The sequence below is a fragment of the Paroedura picta genome, chromosome 4 (genome assembly GCF_049243985.1).
Source record: "Paroedura picta isolate Pp20150507F chromosome 4, Ppicta_v3.0, whole genome shotgun sequence".
Lineage (NCBI taxonomy): Eukaryota > Metazoa > Chordata > Lepidosauria > Squamata > Gekkonidae > Paroedura > Paroedura picta.
The window spans coordinates 113,028,454-113,043,732 of NC_135372.1; the positions used below are offsets into that span (position 1 = coordinate 113,028,454).

The 15,279-nt window shown below is 43.4% G+C and overlaps 1 protein-coding gene across 7 annotated transcripts in view; it reads right to left on the minus strand.

The window, feature by feature from the left end:
- Positions 1–4,365, minus strand: part of UQCC1 (ubiquinol-cytochrome c reductase complex assembly factor 1) — a 52,914-nt gene extending 48,549 nt beyond the window's left edge. The window contains exons 1-2 of one of the 7 annotated variants that reach the window (XM_077335170.1): positions 4,218–4,365; positions 893–997 (exon numbers count right to left, since the gene is read on the minus strand). In XM_077335170.1, coding sequence (XP_077191285.1) covers positions 893–997; positions 4,218–4,241 — 129 coding nt within the window. In that variant the 5' untranslated portion in view covers positions 4,242–4,365. Of the gene's footprint in view, positions 1–892; positions 998–3,092; positions 3,114–3,597; positions 4,153–4,217 lie in introns of those variants that run through there. The other 6 variants (XM_077335171.1, XM_077335169.1, XM_077335168.1 and 3 more) reach the window with 6 other exon arrangements.
- Between the last annotated feature and the right edge of the window lie 10,914 nt (positions 4,366–15,279).

Below are 15,279 nucleotides of genomic sequence, written 5' to 3' on the forward strand. Positions count from 1 at the left end.
CTGTCCATGATGAGGAAGGATGCCGATAGGCCCCTTCCTCATGACTGACAATTGGAGGGCCCTGCCGATTGGGCCCTCCGATTGTCAGTCCGGCGGCAAGGGACTAATCGGCTCGCGATTGGTACCTTGCCGCCGGACTGACGAATCGGGAGGCACAAGCCCGCTGCCTGCCTCCTGCCCTCTGACGCCAAGAGCTCCCTACAGCCCGCGCCGTCTTCGTCCCTGACGTTCCAATAACAGGTAGGCCGCAACCCGCTGGCGCCCACTCGCCGCCACTTCAGCGCCCGCTCACCACCCGGCCTCTGACCCGTCCCCGCTGCGCCGCGACACTCCGGCACCCCGCTAGCACCCGCTGTCTTAAAGTTACAGCGGCCTCTATTTCTAGTAGTCATATAAGTTGTGTAACTGTAATGAAAGAAAGGGACAAATGACACCTGGCACAAACTGTTTAGCTTCCTGAAATGACAAAACACACAAACCATGGAAGGCTTGAAATAGACTTCTTCCAGGAGTCGTAGCCCCCCCCCCCCAAACAAGCATAAATAACTATGACTGTAAGGTCAGTGCTCAGAAAATTCTCATTTGGGGCTGGATAGCAGGTAACAAGCTTAAGAGAGCATTTCACTAAGAGTTGCATGTAAAATTAATCTGGAGAAAGAAATACTCTGAAGAGACTGAGAAAGTTCAGAGTAGTCTGGCAAAGGGAAGTTCAGATGTGATGTTGTGGTGATGGCTGGATTTTTAGGTTAAGAAGGTTGGTGTGGTGTCAGAGTAGGATCTGGGGAAAATTCTGGTTCAAATCCCCACTCTGTTATCACAGTTTGCAGAGTGACTTTGGGCCAATCTCACACCTTCACCAAAACCTACCTCACAAATAAACAAAGCATCTTACCTGGAGAGTGCCATGAAGCATCCTGCCCCACTGTGTTTGAGCTATTGTTGTTTGTATCAGTCCACTGCATAACATAATCCATTGAGGTTCTCCAGCTCGATGCTTCTAGGGGGGAAAAAGCCACTAATCAGCAATAAAAGTAAAATGCAAATTAATAATGATAAATGTGCGGTTATGACTAACGCTATCTAAATTCAAACAACATCTTTGAATAATTTTATGTAAATATAGACACTCTGTATCTGGAAAGCCCTAATATCATTAGAATCACTGAAAATAGTGACTCTCCATATATTTAACTGCAACACAATATAATAAAGCAAAACCTGAACATTAAAAATCTGATTTATTAGGGGGAAAGAATACATGAAGGCATAAACTCAGGCAAAGTATTAACTGTTCCATTCCTTAAGATTCCAAGGAAACCCTTGTTTCTGATACAATATGTGACTATTACATGTTTCAAAAAAAGAAACTAAAATTTGACAGAAAAGACCAGTCTACTCTGGCTCAAACTAGCCACAGTTTTTAATGTTGGAAACAAGATTCAGTTGTGCTGTATTCTCCCATGTGGTATCCAGAGCATACATAGCCCCAACAGGGCAAATAATATTGCCTGGTGGCTATTTCAGTTCAGGAAAATTGTATGGGGGGGGGGGTGAGGTTTCTTCTCCCTCCATGCCCTGGATCAGGTTACCACTTAATGCCACTATGCATATTTCTATATACTGAGTCCATACAGGCAGCTATTTTACCACACATTCTACCTTAAACCTGCAAGATTTGGTGAAATCTTCCTTACTACTTGGACAGGACGTAATATATGACCAAACTGTCCCATGACAACACAGCTCATCTTGCAACAGCCTGGTCACATGTGTGGGCTAACTCTTTTGATAAAACAACAGAGAGGTATCAGTCACATGTATCAGAAATAAGAAAAACAAAGAAATATTATAGCAAGCATTGTGAGAAATAAAAATAAAGGGTAATAAAAAATGGGTAAAATGGAGGAGGGGAATCAGAGAAAACAGTATATGCCCCAAAATACCTTTAGGGATTTTTTATTAGCATGACTTACATGAATCCCATAAAGTGTGAGCCAAAATAAAATATCTCATGTCACTGGGAATGAAGACTAAGCTCCAATTACAAGGATACACAAGACAAGGAGCCCAATGTGAAAAGACTTGCAGTCATCAGTTACAGTACTAGGAAAGATGTAAATGGAACATTCTGCACCTGACTGATATAACTAAAAGTGAGGAAATGATAATTGGCTCCAGGTGACCCTGTTCTTACTAAATTATTCCTTGCCTCCAGGCATTTTTTGTCATAGCACATCTTACTCACTCTTATATCATGTAATTATGCGATTACACATTACTTAAGCTGAGTAACATGGCTTAATGTATAGAAGGAAGGGGGTTCAATGAGATGGGCTGCATATTCCCTCAAGCTGTTTGCCGAATACAGTGCCTATGAAGAGAATGTTTAAATAAGCAGACATAATATGGCCTTCTTATATAGAATTGAAGGACCAGGCACAAAATACCAGGGAGACTGTAGGCTGGAAAATGTAATTATTGTTGTGTATAAGGAACCCTCCCCCCCACACACACACACAATCAGGAGTTTTGACTTAGGTCGTTATAATTTTATTTTAAACATTACTTTTAACATTAGATAGATGACAGAACCTAACAGTTTCCTTCTTTGTTTCTTGATTTGAGAGAGCTGCATGATGTGTTCAAGAGCTTTCTTCAAATCAGAAGACTGATTTACAGTGTTGCTAGTTTCTTCCTTTTGGGATTTTATATGGGCTTGATGAAACAGCACAGAACTGAAGTTGTTAAAATTAGATAATAGAAGACTGGCATTTTAAAGGCTAACAAAATCAATTGCAACATAAACTCTCAAAAGTCTTACTTTATTAGATGCACACATGTATCAAAGTACACCCACCCCATGCATTTGGGAACAGAAGATTTACAAGGGATGCAGTTTTAATATTTCTAGTCTCATGTCTTCATCACCAGCCCTACCCTGACAAAATATGGGAATGTATCTGATGAAGTGAGATCTGATTCTGCTGGAATGCTAATCACTGATTTGCCAAGGGTCTCTGGTTTAATTTTGCTAAAACAGAAGTCCTGTTTAATCATTGACCTCACATACAAGAAATTATTTCAATACACACCCACATTCCAGATTCAGTATATACCTCCCTGAGTAATCTGGTATCTCACTGAGTTGCCAACTCCAGATCAAAAAATTCCCAGAATCTTGGGGCTGACACCTGGAGAGGACAAATCTTAAATAAGGAAAGGATCGCAGAAAGGTATGACATAAAGTCTACCCTTCAAAGCAGCCATTTTATTCAGAGGGACTGATCTCCATAGTCTAAAGATCAGTTATAATTTCAGGAGACTTCCAGGCCCCATCAGGAAATTGACAACTTTAGGTGCCAGGTACTCATGCCTAGGGTTAATAAATCATCCATGGTCACTGACAGTTGAATTGGGTTTCCAGCTCCAGATTAGGAAACTCCTGGAGATGGGGGCGGGGGGCTGTAAAGGGGGGGGGACAAGGACTGTAAAATACATTACAGTCCACCCCCCCCCCCCAAGCAACCGTTTTCTCTGGGGGATCTGATCTCTATAGTCTGGAACCGAACTGGATTCCAGAAGATCCACAGGTCTCACCTGTAGTTTAACATCCCTACCATGTACCAAGACTGAAAATCCACACGTTGCTGTCACTTCTGAAACCGGCACACGTACCAAGAGGCTCACATGTAGCACGACCGTTCTATACATACAATCACGGGAACATAACTTCCGAAAAGACTATAGTACCACAACTACCCACTGTGGAGTTGGCAACACAAATTGTAATGACCAGTCCAGGTAAGCAGCCGCGTTAGTCCGCGACAACCAAATACAAGAGGAGCGCCTCTTATTCCATCATAAACTTCCGCGAGTCACAGCCCACGTCATGAGCCGCCTCCGTCGTCAGCACAGCCTGCCCTGCATGCCCCGCGGGCGAAGGCTTCCCGGGCAGCCCGTGAGCCCCGAGGCGGCGCTCCATGTGCGCTCCCGCCAACGCCCGGCTTCCCCGCTCCTCCCACCGCACACGCTCCCAGCCGCTCAGGTGCGAGGCTGCCGGGTCACGCAGCCCTCTGCCGCCCTGGCTCTCCCCTTGGCATCCGGCGGGCCGCAGCGCCGGGGCTTCAGGCGCCTCCCAACATGCAACCCAGCCGCCTGCCTGCCTGCCTGCCCGCCCGAGAGGCGCGCCCACGACACCGGCCCCGGGCTCCACTCACCGCCACTCTCGCCAGCGCCGCCATCACTCGGCCGGGGCGCGCTTCCGCTTCCGCGAAACATCAAAGCACTTCCGCTCCGGGGACAGAGAAGGGGGCTTCGCGCGGCCTTTGGTTGTGCGCCGTTGGCCGGGCGAAGGAAGGGTCGGCGTGCTTCCTTTTTCCTTGGTCTGGCGTCTGCCCTAGAGAAGAGAACTGTGGGTGCTCAAGCGCCAAGACACGCGGCCGCACCCCTGTGCTGGGAGATTTCATGCGCCACTCGTTTTATGGGGAAGGATAGAGAAGCGCTAGGAGGCATCGTGTTGAGTCGCAAATCGGGGTTGACACCTCGAGCAAGATATAGCAAGGAGTGTACTTTGAAGTATGCGCAGAGTGCATTCACTCCTGTCACTATCAATGGGGAGCAAGCTCAAACAGGTCTACTCTGAACAGGGTCCTCTCTTAGGCTTTGGGGCTTACGTCTAGGAAAGGGTCACGAATGTGGTCTCAGCTGCCCCAAATCTATGCCTGTGATGGATCGGGCTCTAAAGGTGACCAGATTGTCCCACTTTTGGAGGGACATCTGGAGGTACCTGGCAAATTGTACTTATGTTGAAATTAAAAAATATGTATATTACAATACTATTTTTGCATTCTATGAAACTTTTTGTTGCTCAAGGACCCCCCCCCCCCCCCCCGGTCAATGGTGTCCTGATTTACCAATGTTAAAATCTGGTCACCTTACTCTAAAAGGCTGGGATGCAACATCTTTTGGATCCTGTGCCTCTGTCAGTAGCCTGGCACATAGCTGTTTAACAAATGGAAGGCCTGTCCTCTGCTTAACACTACACCAGGGAAAAATTCAACAATGAAACATCTGTGCATTGAACTTCTGATAGATGGAATGGCTCTCTTGCAATTCTGCAGCTTTCCTTAATCCCACCTAAGAATGCTAACCAGGGGGAAAGAGGCATTCCTCATTATTTATGTGTTTTACAGGCCACCTTTCTCATTGAGACTCAAGGCAGATTATACAGTGCAAAACAATTTAAATCAACGTGAATGAGATACCCAGTAAACAATACAATAGGGATTTGGGTTGTAGAAATTGGAAAATCATCAGAAGATCTGAAAATAGCTGAAACATCTTACACTGCTATGGGTTGAACAATCTAGTCAGGTATTTAGTACATTGCTCTTGCAACTTAATGGGGCTCTGAAAGAAGGTAGTGAGAATATATTAATTTAATCAGTCTTCTGTGGAAAGGGTACTAGTTAGGAGAATACATTTGGAGTGGTAGGAGAGGAAGACCTTTAGTTATACAGCATTTGAACAAATGCTTTAGGAAGGGGGTTGTAACTCTCAATTTCTCGGCAGCATCTTGGCAGAATCCCAGGTGGGCATGTTGCCAAGTCCTATTGGCAGATGTTTTTCCCCAAACCTATTTCCCCAAACCTATTTTTAAATGGTTTCCACTGAGAGAGAATCCATAATCACCTCTGTAAACTTGTTCTAGTCCACAGCAATTTTCACATTTAGAATGCTTAATGTAACATTTGTTTAAAACATTCTTGTAATTCACAAGAATACTAACTCTTACTTTGCTTTCAATGGCAGTGTTGGACAACTGATATATACATCCACTTTATAGCAGCTCTCTTTATATTTGGAATCAGTTGACAAGTATTGCTACCTGTGCTATCACAGGTACTTTTGGGGCTGAAGTTGTTTTCTTCTGGCATGCACATTGTCTACAGCATTCCTTCATAACATTCTAAATTATGATCCTGCTCTTTTCTAAAGAGAAGATAATTGTAAGCTACTTTGAAACTCCTTAAATGTAGAGAAAAGTGGGTTATGAAAGCATGCTCTTCTATAGTAATGCACTTGCACTTTAAGGCAAAAAGCCCAGGATGTCTGATCTGTTTATCTGTAGGAAATCAGAACGAAGATGGCTTACAGCATTTTAAAATAAAGGAATTAAGATAGATGAAACATTATGCCAGCTATGAAGACATGGTTGACATACAAGGCTATGAATCCATTATCCAGCTTGATTTGGTTAATTTGGTTAACACAGGGCAATCCCCAACATAGGGCAATCTTGCCAACATAGTTCTCCCTTATCCCTTGGGCATAAGTGAAGTTTTAATATCAGCCCAGTACTGTTCATGAACATTCTGTTGCTGAAAATTTGATTTCTGCATAGTAGATACACTTATGAACATTCCAGGAGATCACAACCAACTGCTGTCAGAAACTTAATCACCACAAAATCCCTGAGGGCATTACAATATAGAGTTTGGAACCCACAAAATTAATACCATCAGTGGAATTCATGTATTTGACACCAAAAGCAGTTTTATAATAAGTAAAACTTCTTTGATCTGGTGTCTGGGTTTTGCTTGTGGTCTACCTTCTCTTGGGGGAAAGTGCATAACATGGAAGTTGCAGAAAGATGTTGGACCAGGCTAATTTCACTGAGGCTTGTTTTGTTTTTGTTTGCTGTAATGCTTTCCACTCTGTAATTGTGCCTTGTTCTATGATCCTGGGTCTTGCTCAGTGGATTCTCTACAAGTTAGTCATTGATTATTCAATTTCTGCACTGGACTAGGCTCTATACGTTCTGCCAGTCCAATCTACTTTTATCCCTGTTGGGACTTTCTTTTACAGTTCTGAAGCCAAAATCAACCCACAGCATAAGTTTCTTGCCTTCCGTGTGGCTTGCTGTCCCAATCCCTTTTCTATCAATCATGCCAAGATTTTTTCTTTCCTTTTCTAGCCTGCACAGTCAAAGTACTAGCAAATACTATGTGGGTTTTTGCATGTTATGATTTCTCCTTCCTTTGCTTCACAGCCATGTGTGGATAAAATTAAATCAGATTCCTTAGAAGTCACCTAATTTAGGTTACATTTAACATGTAGAAGGAAGCTTTTAAAGCTTATCTTTCTTGGGTAAAGTTTTATAGGAAATAAGAAAATGTACACATAAGGGAAAAAATTAGATCTGATAAATACTATTGCACCAAAATCATAATTTTGCAATAGTTTGCATACTGGAGGAAATCAGCAATGTGATATCTAGGTTTCAGGCCTGGGTAGACTTAATGAAAATGTCCGAGCAAGTGTATATTGACTTTTAACAATATATTTGCATGCACTGAAATACCAGAGGCAGTTGTTTAACGAGAACCACCGACTTCTGAGGGCTTGAGCAAAACCTCTTGTGAAAAAAGAGGCAAGACCTCAGTCTTGTGAAGCACATTTAAAGGGTGAATGCTTATTCCAGAGCTCTGAAGGGCTCCTGTCTCAGTCCAGGGAGGCAGTGGTTTTGATAAGGAAAAGTTAGTTTCTGCACGGCTTCCTTGGATAGGCTATGTACAAGTTTGATTCCAGTGCTCCCAGCAAATTCATGAAAACAAAGATGGGTAAAGATACCATGTCACTGTTGGTGCCCCATTGAACTTTCCAATAAGCAGACTTTTTTGGAAATCAAGAGGGTGTGTCATTCTCAGCAGGGGCTCTGCTTGGGGTGCAGGACCTCAGGGCACTTCCTACCAGATTGCCCAAAGAAAGCACCAATTCCAGGGAAGCCAGCTATAATTGGGACTACCCATTCATCCCTCCAGAAGCCACTTAGCTGAAGAGATAATTCCAGAGCATCAACAGAGACACATATTTCCTGTACCTCACCCTCAGCAGGAGGGAAGAACAAAGGAAATTAGTAGCTGGTCAAGGGAGGGTGTGAAAGGCAATAAAAGCTAACTCTAAAAAATGGTAGAGAACACAGCAGAATCAAACAGAACCTCAATCAAACACAGCAAGAGAATGTTCATACAGGATCTTGACAGTCACCATCAGCAGGAGGTTGTCTCCATTTCCCCTTAACACACGGGAGTTGTCCATTCTCTGTCAGCAGGCCTTTAGCATCATATGACACAGAATCAAGAAACAAAACACAAGGACAGGATTGTGGGGTGACTGCTTTACGATGCTGTTCCTAAGTTTTGTTTTTTTTAAGCAGTCTTGTAGTCTTGCACTGCAGTGTTAAGATGTTATGTTATAACGCAGGGTCTTTTAAAAAATTACATACATGGCAGTTAGGGGGAAAGGGGAGGAGGTGATAAAGTCAGATTTTTCAGAATGGAGTGAGGGAGGAGGAGAGAGGATGGTGCTGAGGAAAGGGGTATTCCCAAACAACTCAAAATGACCAGCGTGGGAGAAAACCTGATTGCATGCATTTCTGCATATGGCAGCACCGAATTAGACCTGTTAGTCCCTGCTTTAAAAAATGAAAGACAATTTTCTGGGGATTCTTTTGCTGTTGGGCAATTCGTGTCTGCACCTGAAGAGTTGAATTTCAGTGCAGAAACGGTAAAAAAACCTCAACCATTTAAAAATACAAACCCAGATAATTTCCCTAGTGTGGAGATAGTCTAAATTTATTCCTTAAATCAGATGACCAGGGGTCAAAAATGATCAGGATGACAATAATTCAATCAAAACAAAATTTGAGTCCGATGGCACCTTTAAGACCAACAGGCATGAGCTTTTGTGTGCATGCATTTATAAACCTAGCCTACAGATCCAAGAATTCCAGGATCCCTAAAGCAGAGGTGTCAATTGTATTTGTAACAAGGGTTGGATCTGACATAAATGTGACTCTGTTGGGTTGGGCCAGGCCATGTGTGCCATTAAATGTAATGCCAAGTACTGCAGATGTTTTACCACTGATCATGACACCCAACCCCCCTTAGCACCTAACTGCACTTTGCACAGTACAGGAAGATATTGCCTGACAATCAAAGTCAACAACCAGAGAATCTCATAGCTCTTTAAAGAAATTTTAGAAGCTTTTAATGTGCTGGAGCATGAAGTGCTGTATTTGGTTGCTGCAGGTACAGCAGCCAAAGACCAAGTGCCAAGTGGCATCCACGAGGGGAACCCCACGAGCCCTTTGCAGAGGAGAGGTGGGTAAGGCACCCATACAGTCCCACACCTCATGCTCTCAAAGTCCCAATTCCAGCAACAAACGAGCTGCAATGCTCCCTAGGACCTCAAACAATCTTCAAGCGCTGCCACTCTCCAAAGATGCTCACTCCACTTTAATTGCCTTTTGCAGACTTTTATTGTCTTCCAGCTCCATGGCATTATCTAGCCACCCAGAACATTACTCCTCATGTGCAAATGCACAGATGCACATCTAGCACCTGCCTCTGACTTGGTGGGCCTCCTCTGCCTCTGACACCTGCACACATGGTGCCCCTAACATAAGCACATTATCTTTTGCCCAGGCTGCTGCATATAGTGCACCCAGTGCAATCAGTCACTCTCTTCACACAAACAGGCACATTTCTCAAGCTGGCCAGTGGCTTTCCACGGGTCTCCATGCCTGCGGACACCTTCCCCAGGTTGCCTGTAAGTGGGAAGCCACTTGACTCGGCTCAGGCAGGTCGAGGGCAGGAGGTAGGCCCTAAGGGGGCTGCTAGCACAGAGCTCAGGGCTGAACCAGCCCTCCTCATCTATGCTTGCCAACTCTGGGTTGAACAATTCCTGGAGATCTGGGAGAAGACCTCGGGGGTCCGATGTTTGGGTAAGGGAGGAATCTCAGCAAGTGTTATAGGCCCTTCTGGTCCACATTTTTACTCATTTCCCCCAGTTCCTCACAAGCTGGATGAGAGCCCTAGATGAGCTGACATGTCTGCCCTAATGCATTACCTTGCAAAATCCAGCCTTGTTTGCTACGCTTCAAAGCAGTGTGCGCAGATGGTAAATTGATAGAGTGGCCACATGGACATCTCTCTCCACCTTTAGAAACAACAGTATTGATGCACTCACATCTGCTAGTTTCGTCCTTTGCATAGTAAGTCCAATAGTTTCTTGAAGGATCAGTCCAGTGTTTCTGCTTCCTGTGGGGCCCACCACACAATACATTTACTACTTTGAGATATTGTTGTCCTCTTTCCCTGTCACTGTGCAACAAAAGGATGAGCTTTTCTTTACAGGGCAGGCAGATCTACCTAGCTGTAGAATAGGATGTAAATTTGGAATGGGATGGGGAAGTTTTACTCACATGTATGAGAAAGTTTTGATAGTTTTTCCCTGGATATTATTTTATGCGTTTTTTCCCTTTCACTTATCCCATTTCTTTGAGTATTCTAGTTCTATAGTATTCTGTGGTTCCACCCTTCATATTAGGGTTATCAGCAGTGGAGTGTGAAAAATCTAAAGACTTGGGGCATGGGTGCCTGGAAAAGTTGGGGTTCATCAAGGGGAAAGACCTCAGTAGAGCATAATGCCACATAGTTCACCTCCCATTTTTTTCAGAGGAATTGATCTTTTTTACCTGGAGACTAGTTGTAATTTCTAAAGATCTTCAGCCACAAACTGGAGACTGGCAATAAGACGTCATCTGTTTGATCGCCCAGTTTTTCTCAACTATAGTTATTTCCAAAACTGGGAGTGGATTTCTCTTCAGAAGGAGATGTTAATGTCAGTTGTCCCTGCCTTCTGCTCTGTGATACAAAAACCCTCTATTTTGAGCAGGAATAAACACTTTCTGCCTGGAATATAAAAATAATTTAGAGAAGTACATTGCTACATGTTATTATAACCCTATTCAGTTTAGTGGCTCAAACAGCAGCCCTACAAATGTCCAAAACATGGTAGTCAGAGACCAAGGGTCTGTAGAACTTTATCCAAACCTGAATTTTGGCAAATGCATGTGCTTATTCTGTAGATGAACCCTACTCCACATTAGATAGATGTTTTTTGATCATACGCATGAATGCATTTGGTATGAAGTAGAAGGTCAAGGAGGTTGAGGTACCATCTATGAGAAAACATTTTCCAGATTTTGGCTTTCTCCAAGGTAATATGCAAGCGCAATTAAAACAGAACCTGGAAATACAGAGTACAGTACCCTATTCAAAGCTTGTTGTATGAGCTGAACTCCCTTCATTGATAGTTTTCCAAAACACACAGCTGCAATAATCTTTATCCAGGGGCAGGGAATAAATTAAGTCTGAACACCTCCTCTACATATAGTGCAGTACAGTGTGCAGCCCTGTACGCTGCATAACCTCTTATTGGTAATGGAAAGCTAATTCAGGCAGGAGAAGAAAACCTGTCTGACCAGCAAAGGTTTTCTTCAAACAGCACAAATGAGAAGAGAAAAACCCTTATGAGGTAGAAGGCTTAATCACGGTGATGTCCTGTTGCTGTAACAATGTCTGCTAGAGTCGTCAAAGCTTCCAGTTGGGCACATTGCCAAAACACATTCAGAAATTGAAGGGGAGAGACGAGATGGCAGGAGCATCCTGCTGGGCAGGTAGAAGCCAATAGAGCCCCCACCGATGATCAGCTAAAGTAAATAAATTCTAGCAGAAGCAGTAGAAACCACTGGATTGAGTAAAATTTTCCATTCTATCCTTGTGATTTTTACTGGACCCTTTTCTTTGAACTCATAACTCATAACTCAGACTAAAATCTGAAGGTGGGTCCTGCCCAACAGTCTCATCCTAAATATACTTGTCCTATTAGACTTAGAAGGGATGGCATAGCATTTAGTGAAGGAGGCCCTATTTTTCTTTCCATCAGTAGTTATGAGGGAAACATGGTTCAGTTTTCTTAAATCACATTGAACAGTGTTCCGATTAAGTTGATTCAAGGAGTTTCAGATAGTAATAACCTTCATAATAGTTGTATATCATACTATAAACATGTGGTCTCAAACTCTTGGTTAGAGCTTCTATATAAAACATAGTAGAGCTCCTATATAAAACATATTTTGAATGAAGAACCTATAACCATGTTATAAATCAATACAGTAAAACCCATTAACACATGAAGCTGCTTGATACGGAATCACCGGAACAATACAGCAACCCTCCCTTTTGGGATCTGTATTCTTTTGGGCTTTATTTCTGTCTGTCTGGATTTCTGAGATGCTGAACATGGTCCCTGGAGTGCAAAAAGTCATTTTGTTTAAATGGTTGGCTTATAAACAAAGTGCTCATACCCTTACGTGATTGGGAGAAGGATGTTTGATCACCTGCCCCACCCCCCTTTCCCAGATCATTTCCCACCTCCAGAAAACAAAATGGGGCTGTTTTTGCCTGCCTGAGTTGTGAGAAGGTTGGACATGGTAATTGAAGCCCAAAAAGTCACTTTGTGTAAATGGTTGTCTTAAAAACAAAGTGCTCAGTCCTCTGTATGATCAGGAGAAGGCTGCTCAATCATCTGCCCCCCCCCTCTTTCGCAGCTCATTCCCCAACTCCAGAAAACATAAAAGGGGCTGTGTTTTGCCTGCCTGATCCCAAAAAGAAGAAGAAGAAGAGTTGGTTCTTATATGCCGCTTTTCCCTACCCGAAGGAGGCTCAAAGTGGCTTACAGTCGCCTTCCCATTCCTCCCCCCACAACAGACACCCTGTGGGGTGGGTGAGGCTGAGAGAGCCCTGATATCGCTGCCCGGTCAGAACAGTTTTATCAGCACCGTGGCGAGCCCAAGGTCACCCAGCTGGCTGCATGTGGGGGAGCACAGAATCGAACCTGGCTTGCCAGATTAGAAGTCCACACTCCTAACCACTACACCAAACTGGCTCTCACCAAAAAGACTGTGAACACTTTGCAGAAGAGTTTATTTTACCTTTGACAATGTAGCTTTGCAGTTGGGCTGCAACACAGACTGCGCCATTAAAAAAAAAATAGAGCAGGAAATGGAGAGGGGAGGGAGGGTGCAAAGGCAATGGGATGCATGATTGAGGATGGTAAATCCAGTTTTGGCAGTTTCCCTCACCGCGAGTTAAAATGTCCAAAACTCGCCCCAGCTCGACTGCCTTGGGATGCAGGTGACGTCATGTGGAGGGGGCTCTAAAATTTGCCAACATTCAAAGGCTACCCAGGGGGAGATTCCGCATGCGGAAATGGTCTGGATTTACCACCCTCAATCATGCGTTCCATCACTGAGCAACCACGGGCAAGCCCATTCGGAGGGGGAAATGTATGATAATCTCTGCAGCATTGTCCTACCCTCAAACCTACCCTCCCCTCTCCATTTTCTGCTCTGAGGAAATTTAATTTTTTTAAATGAGCTGGGAAAGGGGGAGTGATCAAGCATCCTTCTCCCAATCATACAGGGGCCTGAGCACTGTGTTTATAACCCAACCATTTACACAAAATGACTTTTTGCGCTCCATCGACCATGTCCAGCATCTCAGAAATCTACCAAAACATAAATAAAGTCCAAAAGAACACGGATCTCCAAATTTGGGGGGGTGTGTGCTGTATTGTTCTGGTGTTTCTCCATAGCAGCCCATCAGTGTTGATATTTATTAAAAATGCATTTATTAAAATATATTAAAATTGCTTTATTAAAATTGCTTTAGGATGCTTTGGGCTGATCCTGCGTTGAGCAGGGGGTTGGACTTGATGGCCTGTATGGCCCCTTCCAATTCTATGATTCTGCGATTCTGCATCTGTCCTGTGGCATTATCGCATAGCAACACATAGGTGCCTTTAAAAAAAGTTATCTTGAGTGCTGGGGGAGGGGGAGAAAGTTTCAGTCAATGAGATAACTGCTGTGATGTGATTGGTGGCAAGCCAAGGAGCGGAGAGAGAAGTTCATTTTGCTTTCCCTTACAGCCTAGTCTGGAAGCAAAAAGTCACTAAGGGGCAGAAGGAAAAAGTGGGAAGGATCTCCTGTGAGGAGGGCTGCCACCATGAGGTTTACCATCCCACATTTACAGGCATGAAGCCACTCATGTTTTATCCCTCTGTGCAGATATGGTCACAATCTTGGGTCGTGCTGATTTTTTCTGCATTATTTTATGGGAGTAGAAAGGAGTAACTATGTTTGATTTGTGCAAGTGAACCATTGTATTTGACCAGGTTCTCCCATCACTTGTGTATTTTGTCCATAGAAATCCCATAATTTCTAAGTGTAGATTCTCAGTAGTCAGCCTCCCATCTCCCTCTGGTATGATCCAATACAGCCTCGGCTTCCCATTCCAGAAAAAGTCCCATGCCTGGTGGCTAGCTATCTACTTCATTTTTGAAGATAGAAACATACAGAGTAGGACATCAGCAGATGACTTTAGCTGATGGGCAAGCTCATATATATGAGCAAACAGGGCACTTAGGTCCCACTCCAACTAGAACTTAACATTTATAGATTGATTTGTGCTCAGAAACAAACAGCCTTCTCAGAACTGTTGAGGTAAGTTCCCAATAGCTTTCCTCAGCCAGCAGTCTTGTTGCTGTATTTTCCCCCCAACTGAAATGTATCACTATCAAGTATATTCTGTAATATGACTTCAAGTATCTGAAAAAATTATCTGTGCAAAGCCTTAGCTTCCAATCTCTGTGCTTCTTGTTGTCACGTAGGGTGATACGGCCTGTCAACTGTCAGATTTTCATGTTTCTTGATAACTGTTGCCCAGTAGCAAGCCTACCTCTGCAGAAGCGTGCAGCTAATGCCTGTGAATGGGGAGGTGGGGAGCCATTTATAAGCTTCCCCTCATCCTACCCTCAAAGGCTGGCCCAACACAGGCCTAGCCAACCCAAGGGGCTGGAACAACATCCCCCCATCCCCATCAACAATTGGGGACAAACTTTTCTAAGAAAGATTGTAAATCAGTGAATCTGCTATATATATATTTAATTTGTAAAAATACCTTTTTATTGTCCAACAATATACCACAATTCTTAAGATTAAGCAGAACCACAGAGTGAAACTTTTTTGGAGGTATATTCTTATCAGCCACAGTTAAGATGTTGTAAAAGAAGTATCTTTTAACACCTTTTATTATACAAGGGTCAAGGGGTTTTATGTTTCTTAAAAGCAGTTTCAAATAGCCCACATAGTGGGTTACTGCATCTTTCATATGGCTGCTGTATAAACAAGCACGTTTTATACAGGAAATGACATAACCGTGTAAAAGTGTACATGAAGTTTAGGCACATATTCAAACTCCTAATGGGAATGCATTGTTTTAAATGGCATAGTTGTATGTTTACCTATTTAGCTTAGTGCTCATATTTTAGCCAAATACAACAAAAATTACCCACATGTACCTGTCTCATAGT